The 18508-nt window shown below is 42.2% G+C and overlaps 1 protein-coding gene across 1 annotated transcript in view; it reads right to left on the reverse strand.

Annotated features, from left to right (window-relative positions):
- The window catches only part of LOC120019747 (polypeptide N-acetylgalactosaminyltransferase 14-like), a 137724-nt gene that overhangs the window by 42790 nt on the left and 76426 nt on the right, over window positions 1-18508 (reverse strand). The window contains exon 4 of the mRNA XM_038963174.1: window positions 13433-13500. Coding sequence (XP_038819102.1) covers window positions 13433-13500 — 68 coding nt within the window. The remainder of the gene's footprint in view (window positions 1-13432; window positions 13501-18508) is intronic.

The following is an 18508-nucleotide window of genomic DNA, read 5'->3' on the forward strand; positions in this document are numbered from 1 at the left end:
AGTCATCTACAGCACCAGTATGATCTACTCTACTCACGATAACTCACTGTAGTCATCTACAGCACCAGAATGATCTACTCTCCTCTACTCACGATAACTTACTGTAGTCATCTACACCACCAGGATGATCTACTCTACTCACGATAACTCACTGTAGTCATCTACAATACCAGGATGATCTACTCTACTCACCATAACTCACTGTAGTCATCTAAAGTATCAGGATGATCTACTCTACTCACCATAACTCACTGTAGTCATCTACAGTACCAGGATGATCTACTCTACTCACCATAACTCACTTCTATCATCTACAGCATCAGGATGATCTACTCTACTCACCATAACTCACTGTAATCATCTACAGCACCAGTATGATCTACTCTACTCACCATAACTCACTGTAGTCATCTACAGTATCATGATGATCTACTCTACTCACCATAACTCACTGTAGTCATCTAAAGTATCAGGATGATCTACTCTACTCACCATAACTCACTGTAGTCATCTACAGCACCAGTATGATCTACTCTACTCACCATAACTCACTGTAGTCATCTACAGCACCAGTATGATCTACTCTACTCACCATAACTCACTGTAGTCATCTACAGTATCAGGATGATCTACTCTACTCACCATAACTCACTGTAGTCATCTACAGTATCAGGATGATCTACTCTACTCACCATAACTCACTTCTATCATCTACAGTATCAGGATGATCTACTCTACTCACCATAACTCACTTCTATCATCTACAGCATCAGGATGATCTACTCTACTCACGATAACTCACTGTAGTCATCTACAGCACCAGTATGATCTACTCTACTCACCATAACTCACTGTAGTCATCTACAGTATCAGGATGATCTACTCTACTCTCCTCACCATAACTCACTGTAGTCATCTACAGTATCAGGATGATCTACTCTACTCACCATAACTCACTGTAGTCATCTACAGTATCAGGATGATCTACTCTACTCACCATAACTCACTGTAGTCATCTACAGTATCAGGATGATCTACTCTACTCACCATAACTCACTGTAGTCATCTACAGCACCAGGATGATCTACTCTACTCAACATAACTCACTGTAGTCATCTACAATACCAGGATGATCTACTCTACTCACCATAACTCACTCTAGTCATCTACAGTATCAGGATGATCTACTCTACTCTACTCACCATAACTCACTGTAGTCATCTACAGTATCAGGATGATCTACTCTACTCACCATAACTCACTGTAGTCATCTACAGTACCAGGATGATCTACTCTACTCACCATAACTCACTTCTATCATCTACAGCATCAGGATGATCTACTCTACTCACCATAACTCACTGTAGTCATCTACAGCACCAGTATGATCTACTCTACTCACCATAACTCACTGTAGTCATCTACAGTATCAGGATGATCTACTCTACTCACCATAACTCACTGTAGTCATCTACAGTATCAGGATGATCTACTCTACTCACCATAACTCACTTCTATCATCTACAGTATCAGGATGATCTACTCTACTCACCATAACTCACTTCTATCATCTAAAGCATCAGGATGATCTACTCTACTCACGATAACTCACTGTAGTCATATACAGCACCAGTATGATCTACTCTACTCACCATAACTCACTGTAGTCATCTACAGTATCAGGATGATCTACTCTACTCACCATAACTCACTGTAGTCATCTACAGCACCAGTATGATCTACTCTACTCACGATAACTCACTGTAGTCATCTACAGCACCAGTATGATCTACTCTACTCACCATAACTCACTGTAGTCATCTACAGTATCAGGATGATCTACTCTACTCACGATAACTCACTGTAGTCATCTACAGCACCAGTATGATCTACTCTACTCACCATAACTCACTGTAGTCATCTACAGTATCAGGATGATCTACTCTACTCACCATAACTCACTTCTATCATCTACAGCATCAGGATGATCTACTCTACTCACCATAACTCACTGTAGTCATCTACAGCACCAGTATGATCTACTCTACTCACCATAACTCACTGTAGTCATCTACAGTATCAGGATGATCTACTCTACTCACCATAACTCACTGTAGTCATCTACAGTACCAGGATGATCTACTCTACTCACCATAACTCACTGTAGTCATCTACAGCGCCAGTATGATCTACTCTACTCACCATAACTCACTTCTATCATCTACAGCATCAGGATGATCTACTCTACTCACGATAACTCACTGTAATCATCTACAGCACCAGTATGATCTACTCTACTCACCATAACTCACTGTAGTCATCTACAGTATCAGGATGATCTACTCTACTCACCATCCTCACTGTAGTCATCTACAGCACCAAGATGATCTACTCTCCTCTACTCACGATAACTCACTGTAGTCATCTACAGCACCAGTATGATCTACTCTACTCACGATAACTCACTGTAGTCATCTACAGCACCAGGATGATCTACTCTACTCACGATAACTCACTGTAGTCATCTACAGCACCAGAATGATCTACTCTCCTCTACTCACGATAACTTACTGTAGTCATCTACAGCACCAGGATGATCTACTCTACTCACGATAACTCACTGTAGTCATCTACAGTACCAGGATGATCTACTCTACTCACCATAACTCACTGTAGTCATCTAGAGTATCAGGATGATCTACTCTACTCACCATAACTCACTGTAGTCATCTACAGTACCAGGATGATCTACTCTACTCACCATAACTCACTTCTATCATCTACAGCATCAGGATGATCTACTCTACTCACGATAACTCACTGTAGTCATCTACAGCACCAGTATGATCTACTCTACTCACCATAACTCACTGTAGTCATCTACAGTATCAGGATGATCTAATCTACTCACCATAACTCACTGTAGTCATCTACAGTATCAGGATGATCTACTCTACTCACCATAACTCACTGTAGTCATCTACAGTATCAGGATGATCTACTCTACTCACCATAACTCACTTCTATCATCTACAGTATCAGGATGATCTACTCTAGTCACCATAACTCACTTCTATCATCTACAGCATCAGGATGATCTACTCTACTCACCATAACTCACTGTAGTCATCTACAGTACCAGGATGATCTACTCTACTCACCATAACTCACTGTAGTCATCTACAGCACCAGTATGATCTACTCTACTCACCATAACTCACTTCTATCATCTACAGCATCAGGATGATCTACTCTACTCACGATAACTCACTGTAATCATCTACAGCACCAGTATGATCTACTCTACTCACCATAACTCACTGTAGTCATCTACAGCACCAGGATGATCTACTCTACTCACCATCCTCAATGTAGTAATCTACAGCACCAGGATGATCTACTCTACTCACCATAACTCACTGTAGTCATCTACAGCACCAGGATGATCTACTCTACTCACCATCCTCAATGTAGTAATCTACAGCACCAGGATGATCTACTCTACTCTACTCACCATAACTCACTGTAGTCATCTACAGCACCAGTATGATCTACTCTACTCACGATAACTCACTGTAGTCATCTACAGCACCAGAATGATCTACTCTCCTCTACTCACGATAACTTACTGTAGTCATCTACACCACCAGGATGATCTACTCTACTCACGATAACTCACTGTAGTCATCTACAATACCAGGATGATCTACTCTACTCACCATAACTCACTGTAGTCATCTACAGTATCAGGATGATCTACTCTACTCTACTCACCATAACTCACTGTAGTCATCTACAGTATCAGGATGATCTACTCTACTCACCATAACTCACTGTAGTCATCTACAGTACCAGGATGATCTACTCTACTCACCATAACTCACTTCTATCATCTACAGCACCAGGATGATCTACTCTACTCACCATAACTCACTGTAGTCATCTACAGCACCAGTATGATCTACTCTACTCACCATAACTCACTGTAGTCATCTACAGTATCAGGATGATCTACTCTACTCACCATAACTCACTGTAGTCATCTACAGTATCAGGATGATCTACTCTACTCACCATAACTCACTTCTATCATCTACAGTATCAGGATGATCTACTCTACTCACCATAACTCACTTCTATCATCTACAGCATCAGGATGATCTACTCTACTCACGATAACTCACTGTAGTCATCTACAGCACCAGTATGATCTACTCTACTCACCATAACTCACTGTAGTCATCTACAGTATCAGGATGATCTACTCTACTCTCCTCACCATAACTCACTGTAGTCATCTACAGTATCAGGATGATCTACTCTACTCACCATAACTCACTGTAGTCATCTACAGTATCAGGATGATCTACTCTACTCACCATAACTCACTGTAGTCATCTACAGCACCAGGATGATCTACTCTACTCAACATAACTCACTGTAGTCATCTACAATACCAGGATGATCTACTCTACTCACCATAACTCACTCTAGTCATCTACAGTATCAGGATGATCTACTCTACTCTACTCACCATAACTCACTGTAGTCATCTACAGTATCAGGATGATCTACTCTACTCACCATAACTCACTGTAGTCATCTACAGTACCAGGATGATCTACTCTACTCACCATAACTCACTTCTATCATCTACAGCATCAGGATGATCTACTCTACTCACCATAACTCACTGTAGTCATCTACAGCACCAGTATGATCTACTCTACTCACCATAACTCACTGTAGTCATCTACAGTATCAGGATGATCTACTCTACTCACCATAACTCACTGTAGTCATCTACAGTATCAGGATGATCTACTCTACTCACCATAACTCACTTCTATCATCTACAGTATCAGGATGATCTACTCTACTGACCATAACTCACTTCTATCATCTAAAGCATCAGGATGATCTACTCTACTCACGATAACTCACTGTAGTCAAATACAGCACCAGTATGATCTACTCTACTCACCATAACTCACTGTAGTCATCTACAGTATCAGGATGATCTACTCTACTCACCATAACTCACTGTAGTCATCTACAGCACCAGTATGATCTACTCTACTCACGATAACTCACTGTAGTCATCTACAGCACCAGTATGATCTACTCTACTCACCATAACTCACTGTAGTCATCTACAGTATCAGGATGATCTACTCTACTCACCATAACTCACTGTAGTCATCTACAGTATCAGGATGATCTACTCTACTCACCATAACTCACTGTAGTCATCTACAGTATCAGGATGATCTACTCTACTCACCGTAACTCACTTCTATCATCTACAGTATCAGGATGATCTACTCTAGTCACCATAACTCACTTCTATCATCTACAGCATCAGGATGATCTACTCTACTCACCATAACTCACTGTAGTCATCTACAGTATCAGGATGATCTACTCTACTCACCATAACTCACTGTAGTCATCTACAGCGCCAGTATGTTCTACTCTACTCACCATAACTCACTTCTATCATCTACAGCATCAGGATGATCTACTCTACTCACGATAACTCACTGTAATCATCTACAGCACCAGTATGATCTACTCTACTCACCATAACTCACTGTAGTCATCTACAGTATCAGGATGATCTACTCTACTCACCATCCTCACTGTAGTCATCTACAGCACCAAGATGATCTACTCTACTCACGATAACTCACTGTAGTCATCTACAGCACCAGGATGATCTACTCTACTCACGATAACTCACTGTAGTCATCTACAGCACCAGAATGATCTACTCTCCTCTACTCACGATAACTTACTGTAGTCATCTACAGCACCAGGATGATCTACTCTACTCACGATAACTCACTGTAGTCATCTACAGTACCAGGATGATCTACTCTACTCACGATAACTCACTGTAGTCATCTACAGTACCAGGATGATCTACTCTACTCACCATAACTCACTGTAGTCATCTAGAGTATCAGGATGATCTACTCTACTCACCATAACTCACTGTAGTCATCTACAGTACCAGGATGATCTACTCTACTCACCATAACTCACTTCTATCATCTACAGCATCAGGATGATCTACTCTACTCACGATAACTCACTGTAGTCATCTACAGCACCAGTATGATCTACTCTACTCACCATAACTCACTGTAGTCATCTACAGTATCAGGATGATCTACTCTACTCACCATAACTCACTGTAGTCATCTACAGCACCAGTATGATCTACTCTACTCACGATAACTCACTGTAGTCATCTACAGCACCAGTATGATCTACTCTACTCACCATAACTCACTGTAGTCATCTACAGTATCAGGATGATCTACTCTACTCACCATAACTCACTGTAGTCATCTACAGTATCAGGATGATCTACTCTACTCACCGTAACTCACTTCTATCATCTACAGTATCAGGATGATCTACTCTAGTCACCATAACTCACTTCTATCATCTACAGCATCAGGATGATCTACTCTACTCACCATAACTCACTGTAGTCATCTACAGTACCAGGATGATCTACTCTACTCACCATAACTCACTGTAGTCATCTACAGCGCCAGTATGTTCTACTCTACTCACCATAACTCACTTCTATCATCTACAGCATCAGGATGATCTACTCTACTCACGATAACTCACTGTAATCATCTACAGCACCAGTATGATCTACTCTACTCACCATAACTCACTGTAGTCATCTACAGTATCAGGATGATCTACTCTACTCACCATCCTCACTGTAGTCATCTACAGCACCAAGATGATCTACTCTACTCACGATAACTCACTGTAGTCATCTACAGCACCAGGATGATCTACTCTACTCACGATAACTCACTGTAGTCATCTACAGCACCAGAATGATCTACTCTCCTCTACTCACGATAACTTACTGTAGTCATCTACAGCACCAGGATGATCTACTCTACTCACGATAACTCACTGTAGTCATCTACAGTACCAGGATGATCTACTCTACTCACGATAACTCACTGTAGTCATCTACAGTACCAGGATGATCTACTCTACTCACCATAACTCACTGTAGTCATCTAGAGTATCAGGATGATCTACTCTACTCACCATAACTCACTGTAGTCATCTACAGCATCAGGATGATCTACTCTACTCACGATAACTCACTGTAGTCATCTACAGCACCAGTATGATCTACTCTACTCACCATAACTCACTGTAGTCATCTACAGTATCAGGATGATCTACTCTACTCACCATAACTCACTGTAGTCATCTACAGCACCAGTATGATCTACTCTACTCACGATAACTCACTGTAGTCATCTACAGCACCAGTATGATCTACTCTACTCACCATAACTCACTGTAGTCATCTACAGTATCAGGATGATCTACTCTACTCACCATAACTCACTGTAGTCATCTACAGTATCAGGATGATCTACTCTACTCACCATAACTCACTTCTATCATCTACAGTATCAGGATGATCTACTCTAGTCACCATAACTCACTTCTATCATCTACAGCATCAGGATGATCTACTCTACTCACGATAACTCACTGTAATCATCTACAGCACCAGTATGATCTACTCTACTCACCATAACTCACTGTAGTCATCTACAGTATCAGGATGATCTACTCTACTCACCATCCTCACTGTAGTCATCTACAGCACCAGGATGATCTACTCTCCTCTACTCACGATAACTCACTGTAGTCATCTACAGCACCAGTATGATCTACTCTACTCACCATAACTCACTGTAGTCATCTACAGTATCAGGATGATCTACTCTACTCACCATAACTCACTTCTATCATCTACAGCATCAGGATGATCTACTCTACTCACCATAACTCACTGTAGTCATCTACAGCACCAGTATGATCTACTCTACTCACCATAACTCACTGTAGTCATCTACAGTATCAGGATGATCTACTCTACTCACCATAACTCACTGTAGTCATCTACAGTACCAGGATGATCTACTCTACTCACCATAACTCACTGTAGTCATCTACAGCGCCAGTATGATCTACTCTACTCACCATAACTCACTTCTATCATCTACAGCATCAGGATGATCTACTCTACTCACGATAACTCACTGTAATCATCTACAGCACCAGTATGATCTACTCTACTCACCATAACTCACTGTAGTCATCTACAGTATCATGATGATCTACTCTACTCACCATCCTCACTGTAGTCATCTACAGCACCAAGATGATCTACTCTCCTCTACTCACGATAACTCACTGTAGTCATCTACAGCACCAGTATGATCTACTCTACTCACGATAACTCACTGTAGTCATCTACAGCACCAGGATGATCTACTCTACTCACGATAACTCACTGTAGTCATCTACAGCACCAGAATGATCTACTCTCCTCTACTCACGATAACTTACTGTAGTCATCTACAGCACCAGGATGATCTACTCTACTCACGATAACTCACTGTAGTCATCTACAGTACCAGGATGATCTACTCTACTCACCATAACTCACTGTAGTCATCTAGAGTATCAGGATGATCTACTCTACTCACCATAACTCACTGTAGTCATCTACAGTACCAGGATGATCTACTCTACTCACCATAACTCACTTCTATCATCTACAGCATCAGGATGATCTACTCTACTCACGATAACTCACTGTAGTCATCTACAGCACCAGTATGATCTACTCTACTCACCATAACTCACTGTAGTCATCTACAGTATCAGGATGATCTAATCTACTCACCATAACTCACTGTAGTCATCTACAGTATCAGGATGATCTACTCTACTCACCATAACTCACTGTAGTCATCTACAGTATCAGGATGATCTACTCTACTCACCATAACTCACTTCTATCATCTACAGTATCAGGATGATCTACTCTAGTCACCATAACTCACTTCTATCATCTACAGCATCAGGATGATCTACTCTACTCACCATAACTCACTGTAGTCATCTACAGTACCAGGATGATCTACTCTACTCACCATAACTCACTGTAGTCATCTACAGCACCAGTATGATCTACTCTACTCACCATAACTCACTTCTATCATCTACAGCATCAGGATGATCTACTCTACTCACGATAACTCACTGTAATCATCTACAGCACCAGTATGATCTACTCTACTCACCATAACTCACTGTAGTCATCTACAGTATCAGGATGATCTACTCTACTCACCATCCTCACTGTAGTCATCTACAGCACCAGGATGATCTACTCTACTCACGATAACTCACTGTAGTCATCTACAGCACCAGAATGATCTACTCTACTCACCATCCTCACTGTAGTCATCTACAGCACCAGGATGATCTACTCTCCTCTACTCACGATAACTCACTGTAGTCATCTACAGCACCAGTATGATCTACTCTACTCACGATAACTCACTGTAGTCATCTACAGCACCAGAATGATCTACTCTCCTCTACTCACGATAACTTACTGTAGTCATCTACACCACCAGGATGATCTACTCTACTCACGATAACTCACTGTAGTCATCTACAATACCAGGATGATCTACTCTACTCACCATAACTCACTGTAGTCATCTACAGTATCAGGATGATCTACTCTACTCTACTCACCATAACTCACTGTAGTCATCTACAGTATCAGGATGATCTACTCTACTCACCATAACTCACTGTAGTCATCTACAGTACCAGGATGATCTACTCTACTCACCATAACTCACTTCTATCATCTACAGCATCAGGATGATCTACTCTACTCACCATAACTCACTGTAGTCATCTACAGCACCAGTATGATCTACTCTACTCACCATAACTCACTGTAGTCATCTACAGTATCAGGATGATCTACTCTACTCACCATAACTCACTGTAGTCATCTACAGTATCAGGATGATCTACTCTACTCACCATAACTCACTTCTATCATCTACAGTATCAGGATGATCTACTCTACTCACCATAACTCACTTCTATCATCTACAGCATCAGGATGATCTACTCTACTCACGATAACTCACTGTAGTCATCTACAGCACCAGTATGATCTACTCTACTCACCATAACTCACTGTAGTCATCTACAGTATCAGGATGATCTACTCTACTCTCCTCACCATAACTCACTGTAGTCATCTACAGTATCAGGATGATCTACTCTACTCACCATAACTCACTGTAGTCATCTACAGTATCAGGATGATCTACTCTACTCACCATAACTCACTGTAGTCATCTACAGCACCAGGATGATCTACTCTACTCAACATAACTCACTGTAGTCATCTACAATACCAGGATGATCTACTCTACTCACCATAACTCACTCTAGTCATCTACAGTATCAGGATGATCTACTCTACTCTACTCACCATAACTCACTGTAGTCATCTACAGTATCAGGATGATCTACTCTACTCACCATAACTCACTGTAGTCATCTACAGTACCAGGATGATCTACTCTACTCACCATAACTCACTTCTATCATCTACAGCATCAGGATGATCTACTCTACTCACCATAACTCACTGTAGTCATCTACAGCACCAGTATGATCTACTCTACTCACCATAACTCACTGTAGTCATCTACAGTATCAGGATGATCTACTCTACTCACCATAACTCACTGTAGTCATCTACAGTATCAGGATGATCTACTCTACTCACCATAACTCACTTCTATCATCTACAGTATCAGGATGATCTACTCTACTGACCATAACTCACTTCTATCATCTAAAGCATCAGGATGATCTACTCTACTCACGATAACTCACTGTAGTCAAATACAGCACCAGTATGATCTACTCTACTCACCATAACTCACTGTAGTCATCTACAGTATCAGGATGATCTACTCTACTCACCATAACTCACTGTAGTCATCTACAGCACCAGTATGATCTACTCTACTCACGATAACTCACTGTAGTCATCTACAGCACCAGTATGATCTACTCTACTCACCATAACTCACTGTAGTCATCTACAGTATCAGGATGATCTACTCTACTCACCATAACTCACTGTAGTCATCTACAGTATCAGGATGATCTACTCTACTCACCATAACTCACTGTAGTCATCTACAGTATCAGGATGATCTACTCTACTCACCGTAACTCACTTCTATCATCTACAGTATCAGGATGATCTACTCTAGTCACCATAACTCACTTCTATCATCTACAGCATCAGGATGATCTACTCTACTCACCATAACTCACTGTAGTCATCTACAGTACCAGGATGATCTACTCTACTCACCATAACTCACTGTAGTCATCTACAGCGCCAGTATGTTCTACTCTACTCACCATAACTCACTTCTATCATCTACAGCATCAGGATGATCTACTCTACTCACGATAACTCACTGTAATCATCTACAGCACCAGTATGATCTACTCTACTCACCATAACTCACTGTAGTCATCTACAGTATCAGGATGATCTACTCTACTCACCATCCTCACTGTAGTCATCTACAGCACCAAGATGATCTACTCTACTCACGATAACTCACTGTAGTCATCTACAGCACCAGGATGATCTACTCTACTCACGATAACTCACTGTAGTCATCTACAGCACCAGAATGATCTACTCTCCTCTACTCACGATAACTTACTGTAGTCATCTACAGCACCAGGATGATCTACTCTACTCACGATAACTCACTGTAGTCCATCTACAGTACCAGGATGATCTACTCTACTCACGATAACTCACTGTAGTCATCTACAGTACCAGGATGATCTACTCTACTCACCATAACTCACTGTAGTCATCTACAGTACCAGGATGATCTACTCTACTCACCATAACTCACTGTAGTCATCTACAGTACCAGGATGATCTACTCTACTCACCATAACTCACTGCAGTCATCTACAGCACCAGTATGATCTACTCTCCTCTACTCACCATAACTCACTGTAGTCATCTACAGCACCAGTATGATCTACTCTCCTCTACTCACCATAACTCACTGTAGTCAGCTACAGCACCAGTATGATCTACTCTACTCTACTCACCATAACTCGCTGTAGTCATCTACAGTACCAGGATGATCTACTCTACTCTACTCACCATAACTCACTGTAGTCATCTACAGCACCAGGATGATCTACTCTACTCACCATAACTCACTGTAGTCATCTACAGCACCAGGATGATCTACTCTACTCACCATAACTCACTGTAGTAATCTACAGCACCAGCATGATCTACTCTACTCACCATAACTCACTGTAGTCATCTACAGCACCAGTATGATCTACTCTCCTCTACTCACCATAACTCACTGTAGTCATCTACAGCACCAGTATGATCTACTCTACTCACCATAACTCACTGTAGTCATCTACAGCACCAGCATGATCTACTCTACTCACCATAACTCACTGTAGTCATCTACAGCACCAGGATGATCTACTCTACTCACCATAACTCACTGTAGTCATCTACAGCACCAGCATGATCTACTCTACTCTACTCACCATAACTCACTGTAGTCATCTACAGCACCAGTATGATCTACTCTACTCACCATAACTCACTGTAGTCATCTACAGCACCAGTATGATCTACTCTACTCACCATAACTCACTGTAGTCATCTACAGCACCAGCATGATATACTCTACTCACCATAACTCACTGTAGTCATCTACAGCACCAGTATGATCTACTCTACTCACCATAACTCACTGTAGTCATCTACAGCACCAGCATGATATACTCTACTCACCATAACTCACTGTAGTCATCTACAGCACCAGTATGATCTACTCTACTCACCATAACTCACTGTAGTCATCTACAGCACCAGTATGATCTACTCTACTCACCATAACTCACTGTAGTCATCTACAGCACCAGCATGATCTACTCTACTCACCATAACTCACTGTAGTCATCTACAGCACCAGGATGATCTACTCTACTCACCATAACTCACTGTAGTCATCTACAGCACCAGCATGATCTACTCTACTCTACTCACCATAACTCACTGTAGTCATCTACAGCACCAGCATGATCTACTCTACTCTACTCACCATAACTCACTGTAGTCATCTACAGCACCAGGATGATCTACTCTACTCACCATAACTCACTGTAGTCATCTACAGCACCAGTATGATCTACTCTACTCTACTCACCATAACTCACTGTAGTCATCTACAGCACCAGCATGATCTACTCTACTCACCATAACTCACTGTAGTCATCTACAGCACCAGGATGATCTACTCTACTCACCATAACTCACTGTAGTCATCTACAGCACCAGGATGATCTACTCTACTCACCATAACTCACTGTAGTCATCTACAGCACCAGGATGATCTACTCTACTCTACTCACCATCCTCACTGTAGTCATCTACCAGGATGATCTACTCTCCTCTACTCACCATCCTCACTGTAGTCATCTACCAGGATGATCTCGTGAATCAGGTGGACTGGCGTCCGGTTCAGCACACTGCAAAAGGAAAGGGGAGAAACAGTAGAGTTAGTAGAAACTATTGCATTTCTTAAAGACGACAATCGTTACAGAGCTGCAAGTACTGTAATCTACTTTTCCCCCACATTATGGGAAAAATTGAGAATGGCATTTCGGCTTTAATAAACCAACCATTTCATTAGTTCTGAAGATTAAAAAATTAAAAATTCATAACGTCAGACCCCAAAATTCAATTTGGATGGTTTTCTATTAAGTGTATGGGAAAATACAGGAACACTCTTTCTGGCTGTAGCTCTTTTTCCTCCTAACACCATCCTTTCATATTAAACTCTCACTTTATAAGAACCAGACTGGAATCCCCCTCTAACATTATCTCTCCTCTCCTGGGGCACATGGCTGAACAGCAGGTCATGGAGCAAGAAGAGATGGAGAGAGAGCTGCAACACCTCCCTCAAATGACTTCACCTTTTATCCCAGTCTGAATCAAGTCACATCCACCCTCTTCTCCTCCCTCGCAGGCACTCATTCCCTCTACCTACCACACCCACAAATTATCTCTCTCTCTCTCTATTCCCTGATCTACACCACTCCGCCCACCTAAAGCTAAACCTCTCTCCTCTCCTCTCAGCCTGGCCAACTTCCTGGAGAGATTACACACACCAGTGGAGAGCAGAGCATGTCTACCCAGACAGCCAATCAGCATAACCATCCCTGTCCCATTACTGGTCAGGCGTGCTCCGGTGATAGCGGTGAAATTATGGAAGGGGACAACACAGTGATGCTCACAGGACTCAAGGTGGATTTGCTGTGTGATTTGTAGCATGGTGTGAGGGCATCTCTCTATTTCCCTTCCTTTCCCTTCCTTTCTCTCTTTCTCTCACTGTCTTTCCACCCCCGCCCTCTCCCTCTGCCGTGTGCTCTCTCTCTCTCTCTCTCTCTCTCTCTCTCTCTCTCTCTCTCTCTCTCTCTCTCTCTCTCTCTCTCTCTCTCTCTCTCTCTCTCTCTCTCTCTCTCTCTCTCTCTCTCTCTCCCCTCCTCCCCTGTCTGGGTGAATAATTGGAGGGCTGTCAGGCTTGTAGGTCTGTTCTTCTATCGCTGTGCATGCTGGACCCATTCATCACTCCATTCCCCTCCTCCTCTCCCCCTCCTCTTCCCTCCCTCTCTATCCCGCTCCATCCACCCTCCACTGGCGCCTGATCCTCATGCCTTTATTAATGCCCCTGACAGAAATCCGTTCCTGGTGGCAACAGGAAAAGCTTTACAGTAAGACAGAGCCCTGATTCAGATTCTAAATGCAGCCTAATCAGGGGAGGCGGATGACTATAGCCCTGTGGGCTATATCTAGAACAGCAGCATCACTAACGTCTACTGTAGACTTTATTCTAGACTGTATTTTCCCCTCTTTTTATGATAATCAGTCGGTTTCATATGAAGACTAAAATGTAATGTATCGGGCATGAATAACATTTAAGTGAAAGTTCTCTCGAACCATGTAAAATACCTAATATAGCGTGTGAGTCAGTCGTAAATGTGGCGAGAAGTTCTGAGAAAACACAATTGAGTTGAGAGTCTCATGTGGGAGTTCCAAAGCTGGGTCCAGACCGATACTGTAGAATTTGGCATTCACTACGACACTGACTGTTCCAAGAACATCAAACCCACTGAGAAAACATTTAGTCTGCGCTGGATGTAGACAGTACTGTACGTCAAATCTATTATGGACTGTCGGATGACTGCTAAATGAAAGATTGACAGACATATTTGTGAATCTTTTTTGGGGAAAGACAGCTAGAAGAAACCTACAAATATTAGGCAATTAACCATTTTCAATACAAAAACGGATTAATTGGCATCATTCCAAAGCCAGGTTAGGTAATATTTCCTTTCAAAATGAAGCTAACACAAACTATGTGGAATTACTACCCCCAATAAAAAGGACTGGGTTAGCAGAGCGGTAGAAATGTGTTTAATGTACATTGCGGTCTTAGAATGTCGTTATATTGATTCCTGCTGTGTTTATGGGGTGGCTCAGCACTTTGAGTCCACACTCACCACCCAAACACAGGAGAGAAGCCCTTTGACTGCCAAATTCATTTCTGTTTCTCCTGATGCATTCCAAAATGCCTGAGTAGGAGGAAGACATTATGAGTAAACACAGCATCAATAAAATCCATTGTGGCACATGCAGGAATAGGTGACATTTGGAAAATAATACAGTCTACATTACCCACTGGGCACAGACGTCATTTCAACATTTAGTTTTGATTTACATTTGGCTGAGTTGTGAATTCAACGTGAAATCTACCACAAATGTCACCATGTCATTGTATTTAGGTTAAAAGTTGGGTAAAAAAAAGAAAAGAAAAGATATAATTCCTTTACGTTGATGACTTTTTGCAAATCCAATACATTTTCCACGTTGATTCGACGTCATCACATAGAATGTTTTAGGGGGAAATGACATGGAAACAACGTTGATTCAACCAGTTTTTCCCCAGTGGGTATTTTCTCATTTGTTTAGTGCTGTTCGTCATGAGTGTGTACTGAAGACGTCAGCTCGCTCTATATTAATCACACTACTCACTACCCATTTAGACACGTTTTGACCACCTACTTCTCCTCTATGGCTGTTTGGCACAGAGAGCGTCTCGTCAAACATCAGTAGAATATAGCATCCCGGTGTAGTATGGGGTCAATGACTGTTTCCCTGTTCTTAGTTTGCTTTACCTGCTGTGGATATGAAAACACAGGCCTATCCTTCCTGCTCCTCCTCACCTCACCTCTCCTCACCTCTCCTGACTTCACTATTCCTCCTCTTTCAAATTCCCCCCCTTTCCTCTCATTTATTTTCCTCTACTTTCCACTCTCATCTCCACTGTGTATTCATTATCTCTACCTCTCTTCCCTTACCCCCCCCCTCTTCTCACTTCCATATTATTCTCCTCCCCTTCCCCTCTCTTCTCCTGATCTATCGGTCCCAGCACTGTCTGAGAGAGCAGGGTCTTAAGAGGGTTTCCAGCCTGTTGCCCCCTCTCCACCTCTGAGGGTTCTGAGGGCTGGACTGTAATAATAGCCTCTGTCAGCACTAACACAAATCAAAGAGAGAGGCCCACGGCCTGCTTTTCAACTTCGCTCTGTATCAATGTTTGGTTCTGGCGTCAGAGAAAGAGAGAGAGAGAGAGAAAGAGAGAGAGAGAGAGAGAGAGAGAGAGAGAGAGAGAGAGAGAGAGAGAGAGAGAGAGAGAGATGGACTAACAGACAGACCGGCTGAGGATTCTGGTGGGCTGTGCGTCAGGGGGTCTATCTGGGTCTAACCAGCACATGAACCCCAGACAACTTGATTAATGCAGAGAAATCTCAGGAGATGAGGGTTGTTGTTGTTTTTCTTATTAACTACATCACCGGCGGCAGCGTCCGCAGCGTGTGGTGGAGGGCTGAGTGAGGCTGTGTAATTACATGCAGGCAGAATGGAGGCCGTCATGATTACACAAACATGCCGACAGACATGGAGCACTGTGTTAATTAAACCCCACCCACTGAGGCTGAGACCCCTGAGGGCCACAGGGAAGGTACTGGTACTGTGCCACCTCAGGAGGTATTTAACTGCTGGGCTATGTGGCTCAGTGTGCTGTATACAGTACACTACCCTGGACAAAGTAGTATGTAATGAGGTAGGCACACACGCAGAGAGAGAGAGAGAGAGAGAGAGAGAGAGAGAGAGAGAGAGAGAGAGAGAGAGAGAGAGAGAGAGAGAGAGAGAGAGAGAGAGAGAGAGAGAGAGAGAGAGAGAGAGAGAGAGAGAGAGAGAGAGAGAGAGAGAGAGAGAGAGAGAGAGAGAGAGAGAGAGAGAGAGAGAGAGAGAAACCCCAAAAAGACTAAATCATTTCCAGAGAAGATCCAGATCTCAGGGACTTAGACCAAAGTTCGCAATTGGTACAAAATATATAGAGTACTGTACACACTACAATTACTTAGGTTTAAAAATAAGCTCAACTGGACACCTTACTGAGGCAGTGAATGTACTGAGAGAGAAAGCACGCAGGGCATTCTACGCCATTAAAAAAACGAATTCAAATTGAAATACCTATTCAAATTTGGCTAAAACTAATTGAATGTGTCATTGAACCAATTGCACTTTATGGCAGATAGGTGTGGGGTCCACTTGCAAAACAAGATTTCAACCAATGGGACAAACACCCCATTGAAACCCTGCATGCAGAGTTCTGTAAGATTCTCCTACATGTCAAGAGGAAAACTACAAACAATGCATGCAGGGCAGAATTAGGCCAATATCCACTTATAATAAAAACTCAAAAAAGAGCAATTCAGTTTTGGAAACATCTAAAATATCATTACCAAGCCCTGCAATGCCAAGAGCTGAGCAAAGAAAAGAGTCCCCTCATCCAGCTGGTCCTGGGGCTGAGTTCACAAACTTGTTCTACTAACACACTGAAGCCTCAGGACCAGAACATCCAATCAATCAGAATAAACCAAATTACAACACAGTCAAAACAAAACTATATTGCTTATTGGGAAACACAAGCACAAGCACAAAGCAAAATGCAGTGCTATCTGGCCCTAAATCGACAGTACACCGTGGCTAAATATTTGACCATGGTTACTGATCAAAACCTTAGAAAAACCTTGACAAAGTACAGGCTCAGTGAGCACAGCCTTGACATTGACAAGGGTAGACACAGGAAAACATGGCTCCCTGTAGAGGAAAGGCTGTGCAACCACTGCACAACAGCAGAACCTGAGACAGAGCTGCATTTCCTGACAAAATGTAAAAAACATAAAACAATTAGAGAGTGTCATTTACCCAAATTTGAAACCCATATTCAATGTTTTAAAGACCTCTCTGATGAGAGTAGGCTACCCGTCCTATTGGGGGAGGACACAGAGAGCTGTGGGTTGGCAGCGCACTACATTGCTGCCTGCCATAAGATGAGGGACAGTGTCTGACAGACCAATCAACCTGCACATGTCCTCTACTGTATGCTTATTGTTATTGTTCAATGTATGG

Source organism: Salvelinus namaycush, chromosome 24 (assembly GCF_016432855.1).
Source record: "Salvelinus namaycush isolate Seneca chromosome 24, SaNama_1.0, whole genome shotgun sequence".
Classification (NCBI taxonomy): domain Eukaryota; kingdom Metazoa; phylum Chordata; class Actinopteri; order Salmoniformes; family Salmonidae; genus Salvelinus; species Salvelinus namaycush.